The 23,849-nt window shown below is 38.7% G+C and overlaps 1 protein-coding gene and 1 pseudogene across 1 annotated transcript in view; one reads left to right on the top strand and one right to left on the bottom strand.

The window, feature by feature from the left end:
• PRKDC (protein kinase, DNA-activated, catalytic subunit) overlaps positions 1 to 23,849 on the bottom strand; it is a 217,092-nt gene that overhangs the window by 100,405 nt on the left and 92,838 nt on the right. Inside the window, exons 41-49 of the mRNA XM_036338724.1 lie at positions 20,956 to 21,163; positions 16,685 to 16,863; positions 15,131 to 15,299; positions 14,827 to 14,892; positions 13,634 to 13,706; positions 12,449 to 12,597; positions 5,848 to 5,985; positions 5,248 to 5,367; positions 186 to 329 (exon numbers count right to left, since the gene is read on the bottom strand). Of these exons, the coding sequence (XP_036194617.1) occupies positions 186 to 329; positions 5,248 to 5,367; positions 5,848 to 5,985; positions 12,449 to 12,597; positions 13,634 to 13,706; positions 14,827 to 14,892; positions 15,131 to 15,299; positions 16,685 to 16,863; positions 20,956 to 21,163 (1,246 nt within the window). The remainder of the gene's footprint in view (positions 1 to 185; positions 330 to 5,247; positions 5,368 to 5,847; positions 5,986 to 12,448; positions 12,598 to 13,633; positions 13,707 to 14,826; positions 14,893 to 15,130; positions 15,300 to 16,684; positions 16,864 to 20,955; positions 21,164 to 23,849) is intronic.
• LOC118670751 lies at positions 606 to 2,461 on the top strand (annotated as a pseudogene).

Raw genomic sequence — 23,849 nt, 5'->3', positions numbered from 1 at the left:
AGACAAAAGAAAGAGAATGAAAGCAGGGTGAGGCCATGTAGTGTAGCAGTACAACAATTAATGCTAAAAATGATGACTCTAAGTCATTAAGGGGAGCTTGGATTACTTATTATATGCTCTATTTAAGCTATCAACAGAGAACTGATATATTACTACTAGTACATAAAAGATGTATCCATTCTTACTAGAGGAGTAGCTATTCCTGTCCATGAAAGAACTGTAACCACTACTTCAACCACCATATAGTGAATTCCTTCTCCTCCGTTATTTTCAGAAACAACCAGCTGCAGCAAGGGGCTGAGCCAGTACTTTGCGTAAGGGCGAAAGACCTAAAAGAGAATTTAAAAGCCATATATCAAAGGACTGTTTTCAATAATCAAAATATTAATCCAGAAACATATACTCCATCAGTTAAAATTTTATATTATGACTTGACTTAAATCCAAAACAGATGTAAATTCCAACAATTACCCTGCTTAATAGGTCAGATTCTCTGCTGAATTCTCTCATCACCCCCAAAACCACAAATCAATGGAAGTCAATTTGCTATTGATGTCTTCTTTGCTTAAAACCTTTCTGATAAAACCATGCTGAGATAAATCAAAATGAACGTATTCTGTATCAACCTTGTCCTATCTGAATAATATTCAGCTCTAGAGAATTATAATTTTATTTTATGCCAATGCATAGGGTATATGAAAAATGAGACTATGCAAATTAGTTACATGTGTATGGCTACTTTTCCCCCATTTCATCCTATATTATGGAAGACTTCATATACTCAAGACTCAAATCTAAATAAAATGTACCTCTATACTAAATTCTATTTATTTTAGAAATTGCAAGAGAATGCTATTTGGATGCAAAACAACAGAGTAAAGTATGATTCAAGCTATCTATCTTGACCTTTGCCACCTTCTTTTTTAAAAAAGTGTTTTCTCGCCTTAGCCGGCTTGGCTCAGTGGATAGAGCGTCAGCCTGTGGACTGAAGAGTCCCAGGTTCGATTCCGGCCAAGGGCACATGTCCGGGTTGAGGGCTCGATCCCCAATAGGGGGTGTGGAGGAGGCAGCCAATCAATGATTCTCTCTCATCATTGATATTTCTATCTCTCTCTTCTTCTCCCTTCCTCTCTGAAATCAATAAAGAAATATATTCAAATATATATATATATATATATATATATATATATATATATATATATATTTAAAGTGTTTTCTCAAAAATTCCTCACCTACTCTCACAGCTTAAATCTATGCGGTCTCAAGTCTTTTTTATTTATGCACACCATATATACAAAAAGTTTGAACACTTTCTATGTATGCCTACTGGTTTATTTGTAAATTATAAATAGAAACTTCTTCACTATATTATTAAAATATAACTAATAGCTAAATTTCAAGGTTGAAATTTTTTAAAATGTAAATACAAGTTCTAATCTTTCTTCCATAAGACAACAGACTGTCTTGAACATCTCCTGAAAACCACTGCCCTGATAATTCCTGAACTTCAGATTCATATGACACTCTTGGAAATCTCCCAGTGATATCTCAGAGGTACCTCATATCCACACATGTGAACAAATTCAGCAGGTTTGCTCGTCAAACCATGCACCCACACCCAGCCTCCCAAGAAATCATTCAAAACACCAGTTCCTTGTTTGTTAGACATCAAGTCAGCACTTACAGGAATGGGAGCTAGAAATCATGTGACCTGAGTGTGATGGGGTTGAACTCAGTCCCCAAAAAGAATGTTGCAGTCCTAACTCCCAGCACCTCTAAGTGTGGCCTTATTTAGAAATAGGATCTCTGAAGCTTATCCAATGTCAGTGTCCTTGCTGAAAGGGTGAAAGGGTACACAGGAGACAGACACAGAGAGGGGACAATCTGAAGACCCACAGAGAACACCGTGTATAATACTGAGAAATACCGGGGGCCACTGTGCGCTGGGAGAGACCCCTGAGACAGTTGGTTTTTCATAACTTTCAGAAAGAACCAACCCAGTAATTGTGAACTGCTTCATGGAAAGGAAGAAAAAGTCAACCAAGGAAGTCATCAACTAAAAAAGAAAATATAGAACATCCTACCACCTCAACAACTGATTCTGATTCATCTATACCAGTTAAAGTACTAGAAATAGACAGCTGTGGTTCAGCTGAATACTTGCAACAAGTCTCTTGATGTGTCCCAAACGTTATTTGGAAAATCTTAACGACCTGAGTCAAAAATGGAACCTGAATTTGTAAAAGAAAAAGGTGCTATTTACTCAAATGAGGAGAAAGATAATTGAAAAGAACCAGTAATAACTGAAGAGGAAGAATTAACAGTTCAGAATATACCTGGTTTTGACAACATAAAAGAAACCAATATACAGATGGTAGTGTGCCGATTATTAAATATTAAAGATCGTGCGACTCAGTGTGCATTCAGTTTTCAGAATTCTTTGCTGCATTACTTGGATTAAGTCTATATAACTTCAGAATTTAAAAGTTAAGAGCAGAACGTTTTTGGACTTAAATTCTATTTCTGTAAACTACTACCTTAAAACGAAAGATATTCAAGAAAGTATATTTTGGATTTAAAAAAGGTTTTCCATTTACTCTCTAAAAACTATTCAAGAAATTAAAATTTGCAATTTTGATTATAATGGGGAAACTGGAGATATCTTTTTGCATGTAGAGTTTATACAGCTTCCTTAATTAGGGAGATAAGTTTTGTGATTCCTCTGAGAGATTTCGTCCTGAGAGTTAAACATTTAGTTTTAATATAACCTGTATATACTTACTTCTGTGTTGTTTTGGCTTATTTTGTTTATCATTACACTTTAATAAAGTTTCAAGATACTAAGTTATGTCTGTCACAAAAAGAACTCTCAAGAATCTAACTAGAAATATGAGTTGTGTTTGTAAGGGGGACAAAATCTCAAAACTGTTTAGAAATATCACTAAATAAGATGTATTTATGCTTGAAATAGAGATTCTAAGAGATGAAAGAACTTTACTAAGCAATATTAATAATTCAAATAATTATAATACAAATACACTGAATGAAATTTAGTATTTTTGCTTCAACTCTATTTTACTGTCCTCATCTATCATAGAAAAATATATATATTTAAAACAGGTTATTTAGTAATGACTTTAAGAAGGCAGCAGGTAATGAATCTGTGGCTAAGTTATTAATTTTGTGGAATAGTATTTGTATCTGAGGTCAGAAGAAAATCCTAATAGATTTTTTCTCACAAAAATTTTTAGGACAGCATGAAAGAAAATATAGAAAGGAAAATATCTGTGGACCTAATCTCTGACCCCAAAGACCATGAGCTGATGCATTTGTTCCAAAAACAGCTACCAATTTAAACTTCTGGCCTTAACTTAGACCTGGAAATTACCTAATATCTTTAGTCCTTTGAACTGAGGAGGTCAGATCAGAGCACCAAAAGCTGGTACTCTTTACATTTATAATCCTGATAAAGTCTGGAAGAGACTGGGCTGAGGACAGTATAAATGTAGCTAGATCACAAAACAAGAGAACTATTTGCCCCAACTTAGATGACCAAATGCATTTTTCAATTCTAACATGAATCTTAATTTGAGGCAGTAATTTTGAAAATGTCCACTTAATATACAATTCTCGTAGATTGAAATGACTAACTGTAATAGCTACACAGAAATTAGTCTATAATTTGGGGTTGAATGGAATCATATCCTGTTAAGGGAAACTTCTACATTAAACATGGAGTAAATTTTAAGCCTGTTTCCTATTATTTACTGTATCTGTCCTTTTAAAAAGTATGATTTCAGTTAAAATAAAGCTGGCACTGGAACATGAAATATCTTATTATAAAAAAAGAAAAAAGAATCAGCTCTACCAACACTCTGATCGTGAACTCTGGCTTCAGGTTCTGTTGTTTAAGCCATCGTTTTGTGGTACCTGTTGTGGCAGCCGCAGGAGCTAGGAATTAAGCACGACCCTGAGGAACAGGCTCTGCGCAGTCTCAGGTCAGCCTTCTCAACCACCTCCCCAGAGCCCCATGGCCCTCACATCTGCAGTGCCGACTAGAAGGACGTTCTGTGGGGCCAAGTGGACCAAGTCAGCCTACTTAGCACCCTTCAGTGGCTCCCTACCACTCAACAAATGAGCAAGGTCCTTGCATGGACCCGAAGGCCTGGCTCAGCTTGCCTGCTGCTCGGACGTGTAACCATGTCACTCACACTGCCCCATGTGCCCCTGGTCTGTGCGTCAGAGCAGGCATGCTTGGCTCTCTCAGGGGCTATCTCTGCTCATACTGCTGCTTCTAAGCAGAACGTAAATTCCCACTGCTACTTTACAACACGTAACTCAAGGGCTCTCTGAAAAATCTAACCAACTCCACTGGTGGAAGATGCTCCTCCCTAACACAGTGCTACCTGCAGAGTAAATGACAAATTCAGCAACTCTCTAAGAGACTCAGTTGTTTTTCACATAGAGTTAACAGGAATAATTTTACCACCTTCTTTGCTACTACAAACAAAGAAGGCTGGCAGCCATCAGAAAGTTGTCCACACATATACTTATAAAAAGATCACTTCTATCTCAATAGAAGTTAACTTACATGTTTAAAAAGAAAATGATAAAAGAATAATGTTGAGCAAAGAAATAAATATGGTTGGTTAATTTATTCAGAGAACATCTTTCTTTGTTGAGGGATTTTTAAAAATTTTTGTTTTTTAAAATGTTTTTTATTTATTTTTAGAGAGAAAGGAAGGGAAAGGGAGCAATAGAAACATCAATGAGAGAGAAACATACATTGGCAGCCTCTGCACACCCCCTACTGGGGACTAGGAGTGGAGCCTAGAACTTGGGTATGTGCCCTGATGGGGATTTAAACCAGGGACCTCTTGGTACATGGGTCAATGCTCAACCACTGAGCCACACCGGCTGGGCTGGTATGGGCTTTTTATTTTTATTATTTTATTTTTTAATATATATATATATATGTATATATTATTGATTTCACAGAGAAAGGGAGAGGGAGAGAGATAGAAACATCAATGATGAGAGAGAATCATTGATTGGCTGCCTCCTGCACGACCCCACCAGGGATCAACCCCACAACCTGGGCATATGCCCTGACCAGAATCAAACCGCAATCTCCCAGTTCATAGGTTATGCTCAACCACTGAGCCACGCCAGCTGGGCTGTTGTGGGCTTTTTAAAAAAGATGCATATAATTGCAAAGAATATTTAAAGAAATAATAAATGACTTACTTCTTCTGTATTAATAATAAGCTTAGCTAAGAAGAGACGAATATTCAATGATACCAATGGATTTCCTAGTTTGTCATGAAGAAATTTCATCCAAGGAGGAAGATGTGTTGGCACTGAACCCTGAAATGATACATTCAAAATTACCTTCAAAAGTAGACTAAAATAACTTCATATTTTGATATTATGAGATAACAATGACAAAGTAAAAGATGAACAGCAAAAATCATGTTTATTTGATATGGAATTTGGTTTTAGTCTGTGATATTAAATGTTCTTTTTTTTTTTTTTTTTTTTTTTTTTACTTTTCACCTGAGGACATGCTTTTACTGATTTTAGAGAGGAAAGGAGGAGAAGGAGGAAGAGAGAGAAACATCGCTGTGAGAGAGAAACTTCAATTGGTTGCCTCTCTTACCCACCCCAACCAGGGATCAAAACCACAACCTGGGTATGCACCCTGACCGGGAATCAAACACGTAACCTTTCAGTGTACAGGACGACATCCAACCAAGCCACACTGGCCAGGGCTAACTGTCCATTCTTAATGTGACATCAATGAATATAATTAAGTGAGACAATGTAAGATACTGAAGACAGACAGACCTCTTCTACTTTAGGTAGGATCTGATTTCTCTGCATGTGCTTAATCAGGGCTGTCATGGTTGCCATGCATTCGTGTTGATTGAGTTCATCCATCTCTAACTCCAGGATATCATCTTGGATTGTGGGGTCTTTATGCTCCTACAAAAAAGTAAGAATCTGATTATGTAGAGTACACTGTTAAAATTTCAGTGTACAAGACATTCTGACTTTTGGGGCAATATCATGAAATACACACTTAGGTAACAATGATAATTTGGTAATAATATCAAATACACTTGGTATGTTTTCTTATTAAACAACTAAAAAATAAACAGAACCTCATGTCTTCCTTACATTCTATTTCCCCTCTATGCCTTGTCTATGTGGTCACTCCCTTGAGGTCACACTCAGGTCACAGCGTATATACAGACATATGCTGCTTTGTAGAAACACTAAGATTTTTACAAATCTGTGTGTATTGAAGGCCTCAGAACCCTCACCACCTTGAGAGCAATAGTCTCATGATTAAGTGTCACTTTATGGAGAAAGTGAAGCTATTAAATATTAAAGTATCATTAAGATAATGTTTACCTATTTTTTCTCAATAATCTGAAAAAAGTTTTTCTCTGAAAATCTTTGTAAAGTCCTCAATTTGCCTTAAAATTGTAATCAATAGAACAAAACTTTTAAACCATTCTTTTTTTCTTTTAATCCTCACCCAATAATATATTTTTTATTGACTTTAGAGAGAGGAAGGGAAAGAGAGAGAAACATCGATTGGTTGCCTCCCATACACGCACTGACCAGGAATCAAACCTGAAACGTAGGTATGTGCTCTGACCAGGAATAGAACCAGCAAACTTTTGGTGTATGGGACGATGCTCCTACCAACCAAGGCCCCTAGCTGGGGCTTATGCCATTCTTGATCATAAAATCTCTGAGAAAATACAGCAGTGATAATCATTTTTTACACGTAATGATGAATTGAGGTTTGACATACACATTCAGTAAATTTCATTCATACGTACATACACGTACATGTGCGTGCACGTGTACACACACACACACACACACACACACACACACACATGCGGAGGCTAAACAATCTGTCTGGGATGTTTTCCAGCACAGATCAATTCCAGGAAAAAAAGACTTGAGAAATCCTAAGAGGACATTTTTGGACAGCTAAAAGTCAGCTTGGGGCTACCAAGTGCTTACAGAGATTGAGTAGAAAGAGGAATAAAAATGGCCCTAGACCAGCTGTGGGCAAACTACGGCCCGCGGGCCGGATCCGGCCTGTTTGAAATGAATAAAACTAAAAAAAAAAAAAAGACCGTACCCTTTTATGTAATGATGTTTACTTTGAATTTATATTAGTTCACACAAACACTCCATCCATGCTTTTGTTCCGGCCCTCCGGTCCAGTTTAAGAACCCATTGTGGCCCTCGAGTCAAAAAGTTTGCCCACCCCTGCCCTAGACAAATGTAATGCTGTCTGTCCTAGTGGCAGGAACTATTCCAGAATGTCACTTTCCAAGATGGAGAGTATTTGAAAATGTGCTCCCCTGACAACCATTGAGTCCACTGTCTACTTCTTCCCAAAGATAGTGGATATTTTCTGTAAATTGAGGTTTTAGAAATGACCGGGAGTAGTATTGTATTTCAGTAACAGGAGTAGATAACATTGTAACAGAAAATTTTATACACAACTAGAGGCCCGATGCACGAAATTCGCGCAAGGGGCTTGGGCCTCGCAGCCCCGGCTTCATCTGGAAGGTTGTCCAGAAGGTCGTCCGGAAGGTCATTTGGCTGTCTGGACTAATTAGCATATTACACTTTTATTATTATAGATTGGAGTTACATGAAACAAGAAAAAAAACCACTTTTCAGTAAGCCATAAAATCCATCACAGAAATCTCAATGTCCCTCTTTCCACAACCTGGTGAAGTGTCAAAGGAGTTAATCATGACATTTGACTGTATTCAGATCTAATCAACAATGATTTTTACTCAGAATGATTGTATCTCAACATGCTGCTCATAAGGACTGGCTAGATCTAAAACTAAAGACTCAGGTCTTGCGATCAGACAGAAGGCATGAGGAGCAAACCCAAGATGCTCTGATGTAAGTGACAATGAAGCCATAATAGAGAGAGGAAGGAAGAGGGAAAGATACAGAGAGAAACATTGACATGAGAGTGAAACATCGACTGGCTGCCTGCTGCATGTGTCCCAACTGGGGGTCAAACCCGCGACCCAGGCATGTTCCCTAACCAGGAATCAAGCCAATGACGTTTCAGTGCATGGGATGCCCAACTGAGCCACACCAGCCAGAGCAAAGTTACACTTTATTTATTGCCCACCCACAGATGTATGGCATTATCTTGGTGAAAGAACTAATGAATGGCTTCCCCTTTGAAGTATTCATTAAAAAAAAAGAGAAACCAACCCTAGGGTGCAACATAAAACACAAACTCAACTTTAAAAACACATCACTGCTCCCTCCCTCCTTCTCAGGTAAAAAACCACCGGCAGATCAGAGTGGGGCAAAAGTTGCTGACAATATCTAGGGAGACAGGGGAGGAGGAAAGTGGGGTACCCACCTTGTAGTTCAAGGCCCACTCCAGGTATGCGTCAGTGTATGGAAGAGGGCTTAGGGGTCAAGGGGAAGAGGGAGTGAGGTAGTGCATGTCAGAGAAACTGGAATGGACAAAATTTGAAGGAACCCTGGATGAGAACCAGGTGGGAGCGTATGATATGCATGTGTGTGCCTGTTACGTGCACAGGTGTGTGACATGGTTCCTATCTCTGCCCATGAGAAGACTTGAAAGCAGCTTTCTGCTGTTCTCCACCCACAGGAACCAGGCTCCCTAGAGAGACAGCCCACTCCAAGGCTGAGGCAGGGGAAGAATTAGACCACCTGTGAACATTTCCTATGCCAGCAAGTAAGGAAGTGACCAAAGAATGACAAAGAAGCCAGCAGGAGGTACTCCCATTGGCCAACCTTGGGACAATTCGGAATCAAGGTAAATTATAACCCACTGAACAAGGTAAGAATGCAGATCATGCTGATAAAAATTAAACAAAATGAGAACCAAGATGGCGGCATAGGTTAACGCCGGAGTTTGCTGCTTTGAACAACTACTTCACAAGTGAAACCAAAAAACGGAAGGGACATCACCCAGAACCACAGGAACGCTGGCTGAGTGGAAGTCCTACAACTAGGAGGAAAGAGAAACGCATACGGACACTCAGAGGAGGCGCAGTGCTGAAGTCAAATTCTGAGGTGCGGAGTGCGTGGAGCGGGCTGGCGGCGGAGGGCGAGGTTGGCGTTTTCAATCGGGAGGGAGTCGCAGACTCTGAGCTCCAGATCCGGGCGAGTCTCTAGGGACCCAGACTCAAACGGGAGAAGCGGGACTGTCTGGCTTCGGTCAGAGCGAGTGCAGCTTTCTCTCTGAGCTTTGCAGCGGGTGCTGGGACCCAGAGAGGCAGAGCCTCTGGGGACAGGACTGAGAGCCGCCATAACTGCTCTCTCCGGCCCACCCTGTTGATCCTGTGCGACCCGACCCGCCCCGCCCAAGCCCTGCACAGAGGCATTTGCCGGATAGCCTCAGGCAAAGGCTAGATTAGCACCTCCCTAGAGGACAGAAGTTCTCTCACTGCTGACACAGCTGATTCTCATAGCCACTTGGCCTGGAGGTCAAACCCTCCCTGGAATTAGCTACAACAATCAAGATTTAACTATAAGACTGCGAACAAAGACCACTAGGGGGTGCACCAAGGAAGCATAACAAAATGCGGAGACAAAGAAACAGGACAAAATTGTCAATGGAAGATATAGAGTTCAGAACCACACTTTTAAGGTCTCTCAAGAACTGTTTAGAAGCCGCCGATAAACTTAATGAGATCTACAAGAAAACTAATGAGACCCTCGATGTTATATTGGGGAACCAACTAGAAATTAAGCATACACGGACTGAAATAACAAATATTATACAGACTCCCGACAGCAGACCAGAGGAGCGCAAGAATCAAGTCAATGATTTGAAATGCGAGGAAGCAAAAAACACCCAACCGGAAAAGCAAAATGAAAAAAGAATCCAAAAATGCGAGGATAGTGTAAGGAGCCTCTGGGACAGCTTCAAGCGTACCAACATCAGAATTATAGGGGTGCCAGAAGATGAGAGAGACCAAGATATTGAAAACCTATTTGAAGAAATAATGACAGAAAACTTCCCCCACCTGGTGAAAGAAATGGACTTACAGGTCCAAGAAGCGCGGAGAACCCCAAACAAAAGGAATCCAAAGAGGACCACACCAAGACACATCATAATTAAAATGCCAAGAGCAAAAGATAAAGAGAGAATCTTAAAAACAGCAAGAGAAAGAAACTCAGTTACCTACAAGGGAATACCCATACGACTGTCAGCTGATTTCTCAACAGAAACTTTGCAGGCCAGAAGGGAATGGCAAGAAATATTCAAAGTGATGAATACCAAGAACCTACAACCAAGATTACTTTATCCAGCAAAGCTATCATTCAGAATTGAAGGTCAGATAAAGAGCTTCACAGATAAGGAAAAGCTAAGGGAGTTCATCACCACCAAACCAGGATTATATGAAATGCTGAAAGGTATCCTTTAAGAAGAGGAAGAGGAAGAAAAAGGTAAAGATACAAATTATGAACAACAAGTATGCATCTATCAACAAGTGAATCTAAGAATCAAGTGAATAAATAATCTGATGAACAGAATGAACTGTTGATTATAATAGAATCAGGGACATAGAAAGGGAATGGACTGGCTATTCTTGGGGGGGGGAAGGGGTGTGGGAGATGCGGGAAGAGACTGGACAAAAATCGTGCACCTATGGATGAGGACAGTGGGTGGGGAGTGAGGGCGGAGGGTGGGGCGGGAACTGGGAGGAGGGGAGTTATGGGGGGAAAAAAAAGAGGAACAAATGTAATAATCTGAACAATAAAGATTTAATTAAAAAAAAAAGAAAAAAGAAAATCAACTGGTATAAATACAGATGTAACAGGAAAATAAAAAAAAAATAAAAAAACCTGGCTGGAAAAAAAAAAAAATTAAACAAAATAAATGGGGAGAAGAGAAAGCTCTTCACTGTGGTAGAAGGCCAACTAATAAATACGGAATAAGAAAATAACCACTTTGTAACCAGCACAGCAATAATTGATTCAGGGAAGATACATCAATGACTGCTAAAAACTAGTGGGTGAAACGTAGGATTAGAGAACGATAGCCACCACCTCCCCCAAACGAGAACACAGCAATCCGCTGTCATATCCCTGCCAAAGTTCCTAGTCTGCTTGTGAGGAAGTGTTGGACAAACACTAAGTGAGGGGCATTATGTACTACAGGGGAGCTACCGGCTGGTCCTGGTCTGGATCCTTCTGCTACAAGGATGTACGAGACACAAGGCAGATCCTGAGGGGTGTCTCTGTGTTGCAACTCTTACCTATGCTAGAAATGGTTTCAAACTCAAAAGCAGCATGTCACTTTACAAAGTAAAGGACAATAAGAAAGATGGACAAAGGGCACACACAGGTGATGTACTGCCTGCCTGCAATATCCAAACAGATCATTTTAAGGAAGGCTAGCATAGCCATAAAAGAATGTTGAAGAATGAGTTCCGATCGGGATGTAGACAGGACTGTCATAGATCAAGGGTGGGGAATCTTTTTTCCTGCCAAGGGCCATTTGGATATTTATAACATCATTCTCCGGCCATACAAAATTATCAACTTAAAAAGTTAGCCTGCTGTGTTTGGTCAAACATTTAATTAACTCACCCCTTCACTGGCCTTGTACGACCTGCAGGCCATAGATGATAAAATAAAACTTTGGAACATACACAAACTCTGAAAGTCTGGTAAAGAAAATTAATAGGTGAGAGTACAGAGAGAGAAAGAAACAGGTGAGGGGCAGAGGAGGGGAAATAAACACACGGTATATCTTCTCTTTGAATGAATGGAAAAGAGTGAGATTAATCCAAGCTAAGAAAAATAAAACAAAAACACCACCACCTTGAGGTGTAGGAAATACTTAGTAAATGAGGATGTGAAGGAAACTATTATAAGTTGCTGGGACCAACATAGGGAAAAAACTGAATTCTACCTCTAAAAAATAATAATCAAAATCATTCCATATTCTATGCCCTTGTCACCAAGAATTTACTCTTTAAGAATTAAGCTACCACTTGTGAGTATCAGTGCGTTCAGTTATCTCTGTTTGGTAACATTAAATATTGGAAGAGCTTCTTCAATCTCTCCAGAGAGAGATGGCAACAGTCTTATCAGTATGAACGTTTGAGTCTCGATGGCACTTATCTTTCTCACTGGAAATCCTTAAATGCGGTTCTCACTTAAAGCATTAACCTCAGAGGCTGGCTAATGTGAGTCAGCCTGGGAGAGAGCCTTCCTTGCTGTGGTGATGGAATCAAATTGCTGTGTCTGCAGGAAGACAGGCTGGGCTTAGAAAATTCTCCAAACTAATACTATTCTCTGAAGCCTACTGATGGAGAGCAGCTTCCTACGTGAACAACAAAGCCTCTCTTCCTTTACAAATGCTAACAATATTCTTTAACATATAAAATGTGATCACCTGTCTTCGAAAATGACCAATGGTAGACTTAGGGTCTCGGGAACTGTACGAGTAGCTCTGAACTCCAGTTGAGAAGTCAAATTGACTCATTTCCTCACTCAGACTACTGTCTGCCAAATATGACAAGGAAGATATGTAATGAGGACCACCTGAAATATAAGTAAAAAGAAAATATATTATTCAAGTATAGTAAGAAATGCATCTTTTGAAGCTCAGTTACTATTAAGGGATACTGTCAACTAAGGCTTTCATCACCCCTATGCTTCTCAACTCATTATCCAGATTAACAAAGCAAAAAGGAAATGGGGCAAAGATCCCTTTTGCTTTTCTCATTATTGACTAGTTATCTTCTGTCATGGACAAAGAAATTAAGTTAACCTAGATCCAATTTTTAGCTATATTAAGATTATTTGCATTTAAAATTTTAACAATGTACATTTTGCCTATGCAAGGTAGTATAAATGTGGGAAAAGATACGAGTGAAAAATAACTAATCCTAAATATGTAAGGCATTTGGGAAACTGATCCAAATTTTATCCTCAAGTCAAGAAAGCAAAGCTATGCAGGAAAATTAAGCAGAAAATCAAAACAACGTGTATGTGGAGAGAGGGTTCATCTTACACAGGGAGGCCAGGGAGAACTTCCTTCAGGAGTTGGCATTAAACCAAAGGTCATAATCCAGGCAGGTATCTGGGGCCAAGGTTGTTTCAGGCTGAGGGACATACATGCAAATGCCCGGAGGCAAAAGTGAGCCCAGTGCCTACAGGCACAGGCAGGGCCAGGCTGCTGGGGAGGAATGAGCAGAAAGCAGAGTGGCAGGGAGTCAGGGCCTAAGACAGCTGTCTTGAGGGCGGTGGGAGCTAACGTGAGGTGTAGCAGGAGGGAACTGTATTTTACACAGAGATTTCTAAATATATCTAAATAATATCAACCATATTCAAACAAATAAATATCAAGCCAATCCTGCACTAAAGTGTACCATATCTGAGCCTCCTGAGGCCACTGAGAGATCTTCTATGCAGTTAAAGTTTAGTTTAATTGCATTTATTTCAAGATAGAATTCCACTCACCACTTAAAATTTTTTCAAACTGAATTTCAATGTTTTGGGGAATTTAAGGTATTTTTCTATTATGTAACAAATATCAACCATTAGAATCTTTCTCCTTATTTTGAAAACATCCTACCTGAATCCCCATTTGCTGCTTCCCTGGCTTCTTTCCTAATTTCGATGTACTTTTTCTTTCTTTCCATAGGAACCTATTAGGCAAATCAAATACACAATTAAAGACTTTTTAGAAACATGGCCACCTGTTTTCTATGTTAGTAGCAATCTAGCAAAAAAGTAATTTTTAAACAAAACTTTTGTCAAATTTAAAAGTATTAAACAATATCCACAAAAAAAGATAGGTGAGTACCCCTTAAGGAAAGCTCTTTCTACAGATTCCCACAGAGCCCCGGAGAAGCACATGCCTTCTGGGCTCTGGGACAGTATTTGCTAAGCTCTTAAAGCCACAAGCCTGGATTGCCAATAGTCTGTACTTGACCTGTGAGCCTGTTTCCTCAACGGTTCTGATACGTCATAGCACCTTACAGTGCGGCTGTCAAGTTCAGAAGTCATACACAGCAAGCGCCTGCTAATAAACTAGTGCCGTTATTTTTTGTTTTAGTTCTTGCAACGTATGTCTAGAAAGAAGTTTCCAGTCTTATTCCAAAAGGGCACAAGCCAGGAAGCAACCATTTATGTGAACTCGTGAACCCTAAGACATGGTTGCGGTCAGCAGCTGTGAAGAGATGCGAGTGACAGCTCCTGGCACAGCTCTGTCCTTTAGCATGTGGTGCATGAGCTTTGCTTCTCTGCCCAACTTCATTTTCCCACAGGGCTGGGAAAGACTGCAGCCACCACCTTTCCATCAACTGCTTAAGGGGGTGCATCAAAATGAGCTTGGCTAAAATCAAGCTGGTCACATTTGCCAGAGCAAATTTTGCAATTATCCCCATGACTTCTCATGGCACCCTCATTATCCTGCCAAATAAACACAAGCAGGGCCAAAGGGTCATAATTCTGTATCCAAATGGATCTCAATTTCATTGACCAGAGGAATTGACTCAGAAAACAACTTCTGGGCTATGTCCTCACTGCTTCTTTTATTGGCACTGTCTTTCTTTCACCAGCCGAGAAAGGGAAATAAGTTTGATTAATTTCGTTGCAGTTGCCTGAGATTGTACCTCAGGTCGAACTACTTGAAAGTGCCAGTGTTTGTAGTTCCAAGCAGATCTGAATACTGCAATTTAATGTGTTCAGCACAATAAATATTTTCCTGCATAAGCACTTGGTGAGTTTTTTAACTTAGAAACACCATTGAAAAATTTCACTCACCTCCACTTCCACGGGAAATGTATAGCAGCGGTTCAGGTCTATCAGATTTTCAAAGATAAGCAAGTTCTGTGAATTCAAAGGATCGTAGAAAAATATCTGAATGGTTAAGATCCTTACTACTGATGTTACTACAAAATCAGTAACTCATGGAGAAGCACTTCAGCTTTATACATATGAGGAACTAAAAGAATTACATCTACAGTTTTATAAGAAGGTGCAAATTATGATATATCTTTAATTGATGTAATCTAACTTTTGAAATCCTATAATGATAGCAATATTAAACACATAAGGAAAGGCCTACCTTCTCTGGTTTTTCACTAAACAGAAAACCTTGGTAAAATTTTAAATCATTAAAGACACAGCAGATGAGAGAAATGGCACAGTTGTAGGCAGCACAATGGTACAGTCTTCTCCTCTCCAGCAACTGATTCTCACCAGCCATGTTCTCTGTAAACGCATCATAGCACAGTCTGCAGAGGAGACCCAGGTTAAAAATTAATTCGTGTGACAGGGAAATCGTTGCTCAAGCCCAACAACGCCAGACAACAGGACTTCAATTCAGTTCAGGTTTTTGCCCAACTGAGGACTAGGCCCTGGGACTAGAAGGCGAGCAAGTCACTGTCCTGGGATTCACACACTGCAATAAGCGGAGAGCAACAAGCACGGTACGGTAAGAAATGGAAGAAAGGAGGACAGAAAGCAGTCCAGCAAAAGAAGCCAAGAAGAAAGGTTTTAAGAGAAAATATGTGAGTTTCAAATTATAAACTAGCCAAAGGGAAATATACACGGGCAGCAGAAGCAGAGAGAAGAGGGTCACTTATGACAAGGGATAAACTGCACGGTGCGTTCCAAGGACAGAATGTAAAACAGCGGCTAGCAGCAAGTGGAAGGTGCGTTCCCGGAAGAGCTCACTGCCATGAGGAGCTTTACTGGAACACAGCCGTGCCCATTAGTGTACATGCTATTTATGGTTGATTTTGGGTAGCAGTTGCAACTGATGGTCCGCAAAGCAAAAAATAGTTACTATCAGGCCCTTTGCAAAAAAAGTTTGTCAACCCTGCTACTGAGGATGAGGTTCCTTAAAAGGGTTTTAGGCAGGGAAGTTAAACAATCAGAGCTGAGAGAGACAATCCTAGGAGCAGGGAGAATAGTTATGAAGGAGACTACGAGAGTGTTCACCGAAGAACAGACCCAGCAAGGCTACGCGAAGGGGAATGAAATAAAGGCAGTCGTTTCGGGAATACTGAGGAGATAAAAATCCACTGGTGACTGATAGGATGTAGGTGAAGGAAGAATAAACTATAACTCCCAAGTCTTGTTTTGCAAACGAGACTTGGATGGGCCTGTCATAGACTGAGAAGATAAAGTAAGGATGCTATGTTTGTTCTGAATATGCAAAATTGGACATGTCAATCAATGTGTGTGTTCAATATTTACTAAGAAGTAACTTCAGTAGAAGGCTGTTTTTAAAGAAAATGTATTTGATTACTTTGTGTTTTGTAAAATGTCTGCTTAAAAAATAGTTTAACACTCCTTTAATTTCAAATAATAGAAAATAATAAAATATACCAAATTCCTTCTTACTGTATGTGATATCACTAAAAATATATAAAGCTATTGAGGTTTAAATTGAAAGGAAAAAAAGAGTTAAAAAAAGATTTTTGTTCTTTATAAAACATAAGTATGTTACTCAATAACAAACTAAAGTCCATTTAAGAAGGTTGTAAATAAGAAAACTATAAAATTCATTATTTAAACAAACTTAAAACATTTATTCATATTTTTATTCATGTGAATAAAAATATATATCAAAAATATTATATCAAATACAACATAAAAGTAACTAAAACCTTACTTAATAAGTGTCTTTGTAAGTTCACTTCCTTCTGTTACACCGGAGCCATGAAAAACTTGATTAATTTTGGATTCCTTAGAGTGAACATCATCTTTTGGAAGACGAGAATACATCACCTCTAATATTTTATAATAGCCCATCTTCTTGGTGATTTGAGTATCAAAGGTAGCTTCGTTTAGCTAAGAAAAGGAAACAAATAATTATCTTTGATCTTATCAAACATGAAAAATGCTTTACAGACTATATCAAATTTAATACTTAATGCCCTTTATATAGAAAGTAATTCCAGCAAAGATGTTAAATCACTTCAATGAGAGACAGCCCAGGATCTAAAACATGGATATAAATATTGATGTGTTATATTCAGTGCAGCATAAAATAATGCACAATGTCCAAATAGTGAGCTTAGAGTATGAGTATACAAGTTTTGCATAAAATCTTATTGAAGGTATAATGATAGCAGTAGAAAATTCAATTATTAGAAAACAAAATTTTCAATTATGTATATTAACAATTTGCCATTTGGGTATTTACAACATTACCAACAGTATTCTGCAAACTCTAAATGTCTCCCACCCCCAAAAGTTATCAACACTCCAATCCCTGAAATATGTGAATAAAACCTCATAAGGCAAAAAAAAAAAGAGGAGTTTGCAAATGTGATTAAGTTAAGGATCTTAACATGGGGTTATAATTGTGGATTTTTCATGTGGACCCCAAATAAAATCACATGTAGTAAGAGGGATCTCGAAGGAGATAAGATAGACAGGAAAAGCAAAGTGACAATAGAGGCAGCGACTAGAGTAGTACAGTCACAAGTCAAGCTGGAAGAGGTAAGGATGAGTACTCAGAGCTGCTGGGGCAAGTGTGGCCCTTGCCACACCTTGACTTTGATTCAGTGAAACTGATTTGGGACTTCTAGCCTCTAAAACTGTGAGAGAATAAATTCCTGTTGTTCTAAGCCTCCAAGTTTATGGTAATTTGCTACAGCAGATTCATAAAACTAAAACACATTTTGGAACCATGAGTTGGGGGCTGCTATAACAAATGCCCAAAATATGAATGGGGTTTTGGAATGGGATGAAAGAATTTTGCCATATATGACAGAAAAAGCCTAGATTGACTTGTAGAGATTGTTGGCAGAAATATCGACATTAAAGGCATTAGAGGAGCCCTGACCAGTTTGGCTCAGTGGATAGAGTGTCGGCCTATGGACTGAAGGGTCCCAGGTTTGATTCCGGTCAGGGGCATGTGCCTTGGTTGCAGGCACATCCCCAGTGGGGGGTGTGCAGGAGCAGCTGATGGATGTTTCTCTCTCATGGATGTTTCTAACTCTCTATCCCTCTCCCTTCCTCTCTGTAAAAAATCAATAAAATATATATATATTTTTAAAAAGGCATTCGAGGTAAGGGCTCAAAAGGAAGTGAAGAGATGGGAAAGAAAGCCAATATTGTCTTAGAGAATATCTCAGTCATAATAAACATATTTTTGGTAGAAATACGGACATTAAGTAGCTGTTGGTGAGGTCTCAAAAGGAAATAAGAAACATATTTTTGCTAACTGAAGGAAACGAGATTCTGGTTATATAGTGTCAGAAAACTTAGTTGAATACTAGTCTATAGTTGTGCAGAAAACAGAACTTTTAAGCTATGCAACTGAATATTTAACACATTGAGGACCAGAAGTTTTATTGCTAGCTTTACCCAGTGGCCAGATAAGTTTCTACTGAATGTGTACAAAAAAACATTTTACATAAATGTCAAAGGCACGCTTTAAAATTAAATACCCATTGCATTTTGAAGTTATTTATTACATGTTCTTACAAACTAATATCTTCTTAATATCATGATTGGCCACAAGCCTTAGAACAGAAAACACGAGAATTCTCGAGATCTGTCAGCATTGTGTTAACTGAGAAGCTTTACAAATTTGTTGAAGGTGCTGCCTGGTTCCTTCTTTGATGCTTCTAATAAAATGTGAGGTACAGACATAAATTGAGGTAAGAACTGTTAAGCAAAAAGAACCAGAACTTGATAACTTGGGAAATTCTCTGCCTATCCAGATTGTGAACGATGCTAACAATAGAAGATTCACTGTTAGGAAAGTGTGCGCTGGAGAAAAGACTAAGGACGACCTTTGACTAGAGCTGAAAAAATTAAGCATGTGACTCATGGACCAGGAACAGAGATGAGACTATCCTGCAAATATCTGTGGAGTAAATCTCCAGACATGTCAGACAGCCATAGGTTTTTGAGTGCATGCCAGAGGAAACACCGAGATGGAATGAGGAGAAAAAAATCTACAGGCAAGAAAACCCATTGATAAAACTACTCAGCTGCGAGCATACGCTGCCCTTCAAGGAAAAAGAATAACTCAAGACGGAGCCTTTGGTCCAGAGGGAAGAGGTCAGGCCACAGAGCATGACTTCTGGTCTTGAAACCGAATAGCATTTGGCTTGCTGACTTCTGAGATGGCTTTCAAACACTAACTCCTTTCTTACGTCCATTTTCTGTTCTTCGAATACGAATATCTGTAACTATCATCCGATGCTGGTCCCACCGCTGTATTATGAAAGCTAACTGTTTTCTAGTTTCACAGATCCACAGACAGAATTTTGCCCCAAAGGGGATCATACCCAGAATCCCACCCATACCTGATTTATATGATGAGGTTTTGAACTTTGAGCTGATAATATTTAAATGAGATTTTGTACTTAAAAGTTGATGCTGTAATGAGTTTAGACTTTGGAGGATGTTGGGATGGAATAAACTTATTTGGCAAGTGCAAACATTTGGACAGGTGAATAGTGTTAGGGTGAATAACAGCCCCTAAAAGATATCCATGTTCCAACCCTAGAATCTGTACTTTACAGGAGAAAAATGGATTATGCAGATGAAATTAAGTAAAGGACCCTGATATTAGGAGATTATCTAACTGGGCCCTAAATGCAATGATATGTTTATAAGATGGAGGCAGAGAGAGAGAGTTTAGACAAAAAGGAGGAGGCAATGTGACCACATAAGCAGAGATAGGAGTGATGCAGCCACAAGCCAAAAATTGCTAAAAGCCTCATGAATCTGGAAGAGGCAAGGAATAGATTCTCTAAAGGAAGCACAGCCTGGGCCAGACCTTGATTTCAGCCCAATAAAACTGATTTCTTGTTTATGGCTTATAAAACTAAGAGAATTAGTTCTGTTGTTCTAAGCCACGTTTGTGGTAATTTGTTACCACAGGAAACAAATAGAGATCCGATTTAACCACAGATTGTTATCTAAATGCAAAAATAATGCTGCTTGAACAACAGAAACCCTTTGACTGAACACATGGCAGTTTTTTAAAATAATATTTTCTTTTTCAATTACACTTTATGTGCAGTATTATATTAGTTCCAGGTATACAAGCCAGTGAATTAGATATTTATGTAACTTACTAAGTGACCACTCCAATAAATCTAGTGCCCATCTGACACCATACAGTTATTACAATATTTCTGACTATATTGCCTTAGCTATACTTTACATCCCCATGACTAGTCTCTAACTACCAATTTGTACTTCTGAATCCCATCTCCTTTCCACCCATCCCCTAACCCCTCTCCTATCTGGCAGCAATCAAAAATGCTCTGTATTGCCCTGGCTGGTTTGGCTCAGTGGATAGAGCGTCAGCTTGTGGACTGAAGGGTCCCAGGTTCTATTCCAGCTGGGGGCATGTGCTGGGGTTGCGGGCTCGATCCCCGCCAGTGGGGGGCGTGCAGGAGGCAGCCAATCAATGATTCTTATCATTGATGTTTCTATCTCTCTATCCCTCTCCCTTCCTCTCTGAAATCAATAAAAATATACATTAAAAAAAAAGCGCTCTGTATCTATGAGTCTGTTTCTGGTCTGCTTGTTTATTTTGTGTGTGTTTTTGGATTCCACATAAGAGTGAAATCATATGATATTTTTCCCTGTCTGACTTATTTCACTCAACACAATACCAGGTCCATTCATGTTGTTGAATAGGGCAAGATTTCTTTCTTTTGTATGGCTGAGTCATATCCCACTGTATATATGCACCACTTCGTCTTTATCCATTCGTTTATTGATGAACACTCAATGTGGCTGTTCTGTAGTTTAGTTGTAATCTTGATGTAGTTGTGGGAGAATGCAAGGACCACATTTATCTATGTCACCATCTTGATCAGAAGCCCCCACATGGCAGTTTCTAATGACATTGATCAGGGCGAGCTGTCAATACTTATTAACATTTCATGAATAATAGATGTATGATACCTTTGTAAATCTGGACTTCAACACATCAATGGCATCGACCACAATTTTGCAAAAAAATTCTCTCAAAGCATCCTGGCTACAGTGCCATAGTAGAGTGAGAAGAGAACGGTCTACAAATGCTTGGCGAGTGTTACTTGAAAGTAGGTCCTCCTTCCTGAACATTTTGTATACACTTTCCAGAAGGCTGGATTGTGTGGCACATGAACTCCTAAGAAAAAAAGAAAATTATATAAGCAGATATACTTTGAACAAATACTTACTGAGTGCCTACTACACAAAAAGCAAATTTCCAATAATTACAAATTAGGAAAAAACATTTAAACATCACATATATTTTTAAAAAGTAATAAAAAAGCATTTGTACATAAGTCATATAATTTTACTCATACCAAGAAATCTTCATGACAAATTTAGGCATTAGGAAAAAGAACTTTTTTCATTTCCTCTCAAATCTGGTCTTTACAGAACATCTAAAAGAATTTGAGCCCTAACCGGCTTGGCTCAGTGGATAGAGCATCGGCCTGCGGACTGAAAGGTGCCAGGTTCAATCCCAGTCATGGACATGTACCTTGGTTGCGGGTACATCCCCAGTGGGAGGTGTGCAGGAGGCAGCTGATCGATGCTTCTCTCTCATTGATGTTTCTATCTCTCTCTCTCCCGTCCTCTCTGTAAAAAATCAATAAAATATATTTAAAAAAAAATAAATAGCCCTGACAGGTTTGGCTCAGTGGATAGAGCGTCAGCTTGCGGACTCAAGGGTCCCAGGTTCGATTCCGGTCAAGGGCTTGTACCTTGGTTGTGGGCACATCCCCAGTAGGAAGTGTGCAGGAGGCAGCTGATCAATGTTTCTAACACTCTATCCCCCTCCCTTCCTCTCTGTAAAAAATCAATAAAATATACTTTAATAAATAAATAAATAAATAAATAAATAAATAAATTTGAGAAAGTCTAGACCTAAAGATTATCACATTTACAGAATCTAAAACTCATGAATTATGATTTTAAAATTCTAGTCTCTTCCTCATAATGAAAATCCATTCCTATTTGCTATATAGAGATATATTTAGCTGACCCTTTATTTTCTAATGTTGGAAATCAGATATCTGAATGATCTCCTATAAGGAATTATCTATAAATCTATAAAATTAAGACTACAGAGTTAGTTTCTTGACCTATAAAAAGAAGAGGTTAAGAGTAAACAAACATTACAATCCTTTCCAATCCCAAAATCCCAATGCTCAGAAGTTAGATATGAATCAGAGCAAAAATATTAGATTCAGAAGGCAATTCAATCATAAAATTTTAAGGTTGCAGGTAACTACTAGTTGCAACATGGGATGTTGTTATATTCATTTGGTCACTGTCTTAGACTTAAATTCTCTTGAGGCTCTTCCTATATTGAGCACAGTAGAGATGAACAGCCCTAAAACATCCAAACCATACAAATAAAAAATTTGATTTAAAAAATGGGCCAAAAGATTATTTACTGAAATATAAATGCAAATGAACATTAAATATATGAGTATATGCTCTATTCACACATAAGAAAATTAACTCAAATTAGAGCAAAATTGAAAGTTTTTCTAAAATAAAAAAATTGGAAAAAATCTAAATATTTGACAATATAATCTATTGTCAAAACTGTGATAAAATAAGCATTCTCATACATTGCTGTAGGGAATACAAACATAGCCACAAAGGAAGGTATGTGGTAATGTCTAGCAAAATTACAGATGGATTTAACTTCTATGTTAGGATTCCATTCCAAAGAATTATTGGCAAAATACAAAATGACATATACACAGGGTGATGCACTGTCATTTAAAATATTTTCAATTAGTTTACATTCAATATTATTTTATTGGCTTCATATGTACAGCATGAAACTCATTAAACAATAAAATACTTAACAGTGGGGTCCATCAATATTTCAAGAACCCACATGGCACTGCACATAGTTATTACAATATTAATGAGTATATTCCCTATGCTATACTTTACATCCCAGGAAAATAAGAACTACCTACTTGTATTTCTTTTTTTTTTTAATATATTTTTTTATTGATTAAGATATTACATATGTGTCCTTGTCCCCACATTACCCTCTACCCCCCCCCCCCCCGCTCAGGCCCTCACCCCCCCCCGTTGTCCATGTCCATTGATTAGGCCTATATGCTTGCATATAAGTCCTTTGGTTGATCTTCCCCCTTACCCCCACCCTCCCCTACCTTCCCTCCAACTCCCGACAGTCCAATCAATGCCTCTCCGTCTCTGGATCAGTCCTTGTTCATCAGTTTATGTTGTTCATTATATTCCACAAATGAGTGAGATCATGTGGTATTTATCCGCTCTCCAGTTCCATCCATGCTGTGGCAAATGGTAAGAGTTCCTTTTTCTTCTTCCTCTTCTTAAAGAATACCTTTCAGCATTTCATATAATGCTGGTTTGGTGGTGATGAACTCCTTTAGCTTTTTCTTATCCGTGAAGCTCTTTATCTGACCTTCTATTCTGAATGATAGCTTTGCTGGATAAAGTAATCTTGGTTGCAGGTTCTTGCTATTCATCACTTTGAATATTTCTTGCCAGTCTCTTCTGGCCTGCATGGTTTCTGTTGAGAAATCAGCTGACAGTCGTATGGGTACTCCCTTGTAGGTAACTGACTGTCTTTCTCTTGCTGCTTTTAAGATTCTCTCTTTATCTTTTGCTCTTGGCATTTTAATTATGATGTGTCTTGGTGTGGTCCTCTTTGGATTCCTTTTGTTTGGGGTTCTCTGCGCTTCCTGGACTTGTAAGTCTATTTCTTTCACCAGATAGGGGAAGTTTTCTGTCATTATTTCTTCAAATAGGTTTTCAATATCTTGCTCTCTCTCTTCTTCTGGCACCCCCATAATTTG

The sequence above is a fragment of the Myotis myotis genome, unplaced genomic scaffold (assembly GCF_014108235.1).
Source record: "Myotis myotis isolate mMyoMyo1 unplaced genomic scaffold, mMyoMyo1.p scaffold_m19_p_16, whole genome shotgun sequence".
Lineage (NCBI taxonomy): Eukaryota > Metazoa > Chordata > Mammalia > Chiroptera > Vespertilionidae > Myotis > Myotis myotis.
This window is presented reverse-complemented; position numbering and strand designations above follow the sequence as displayed.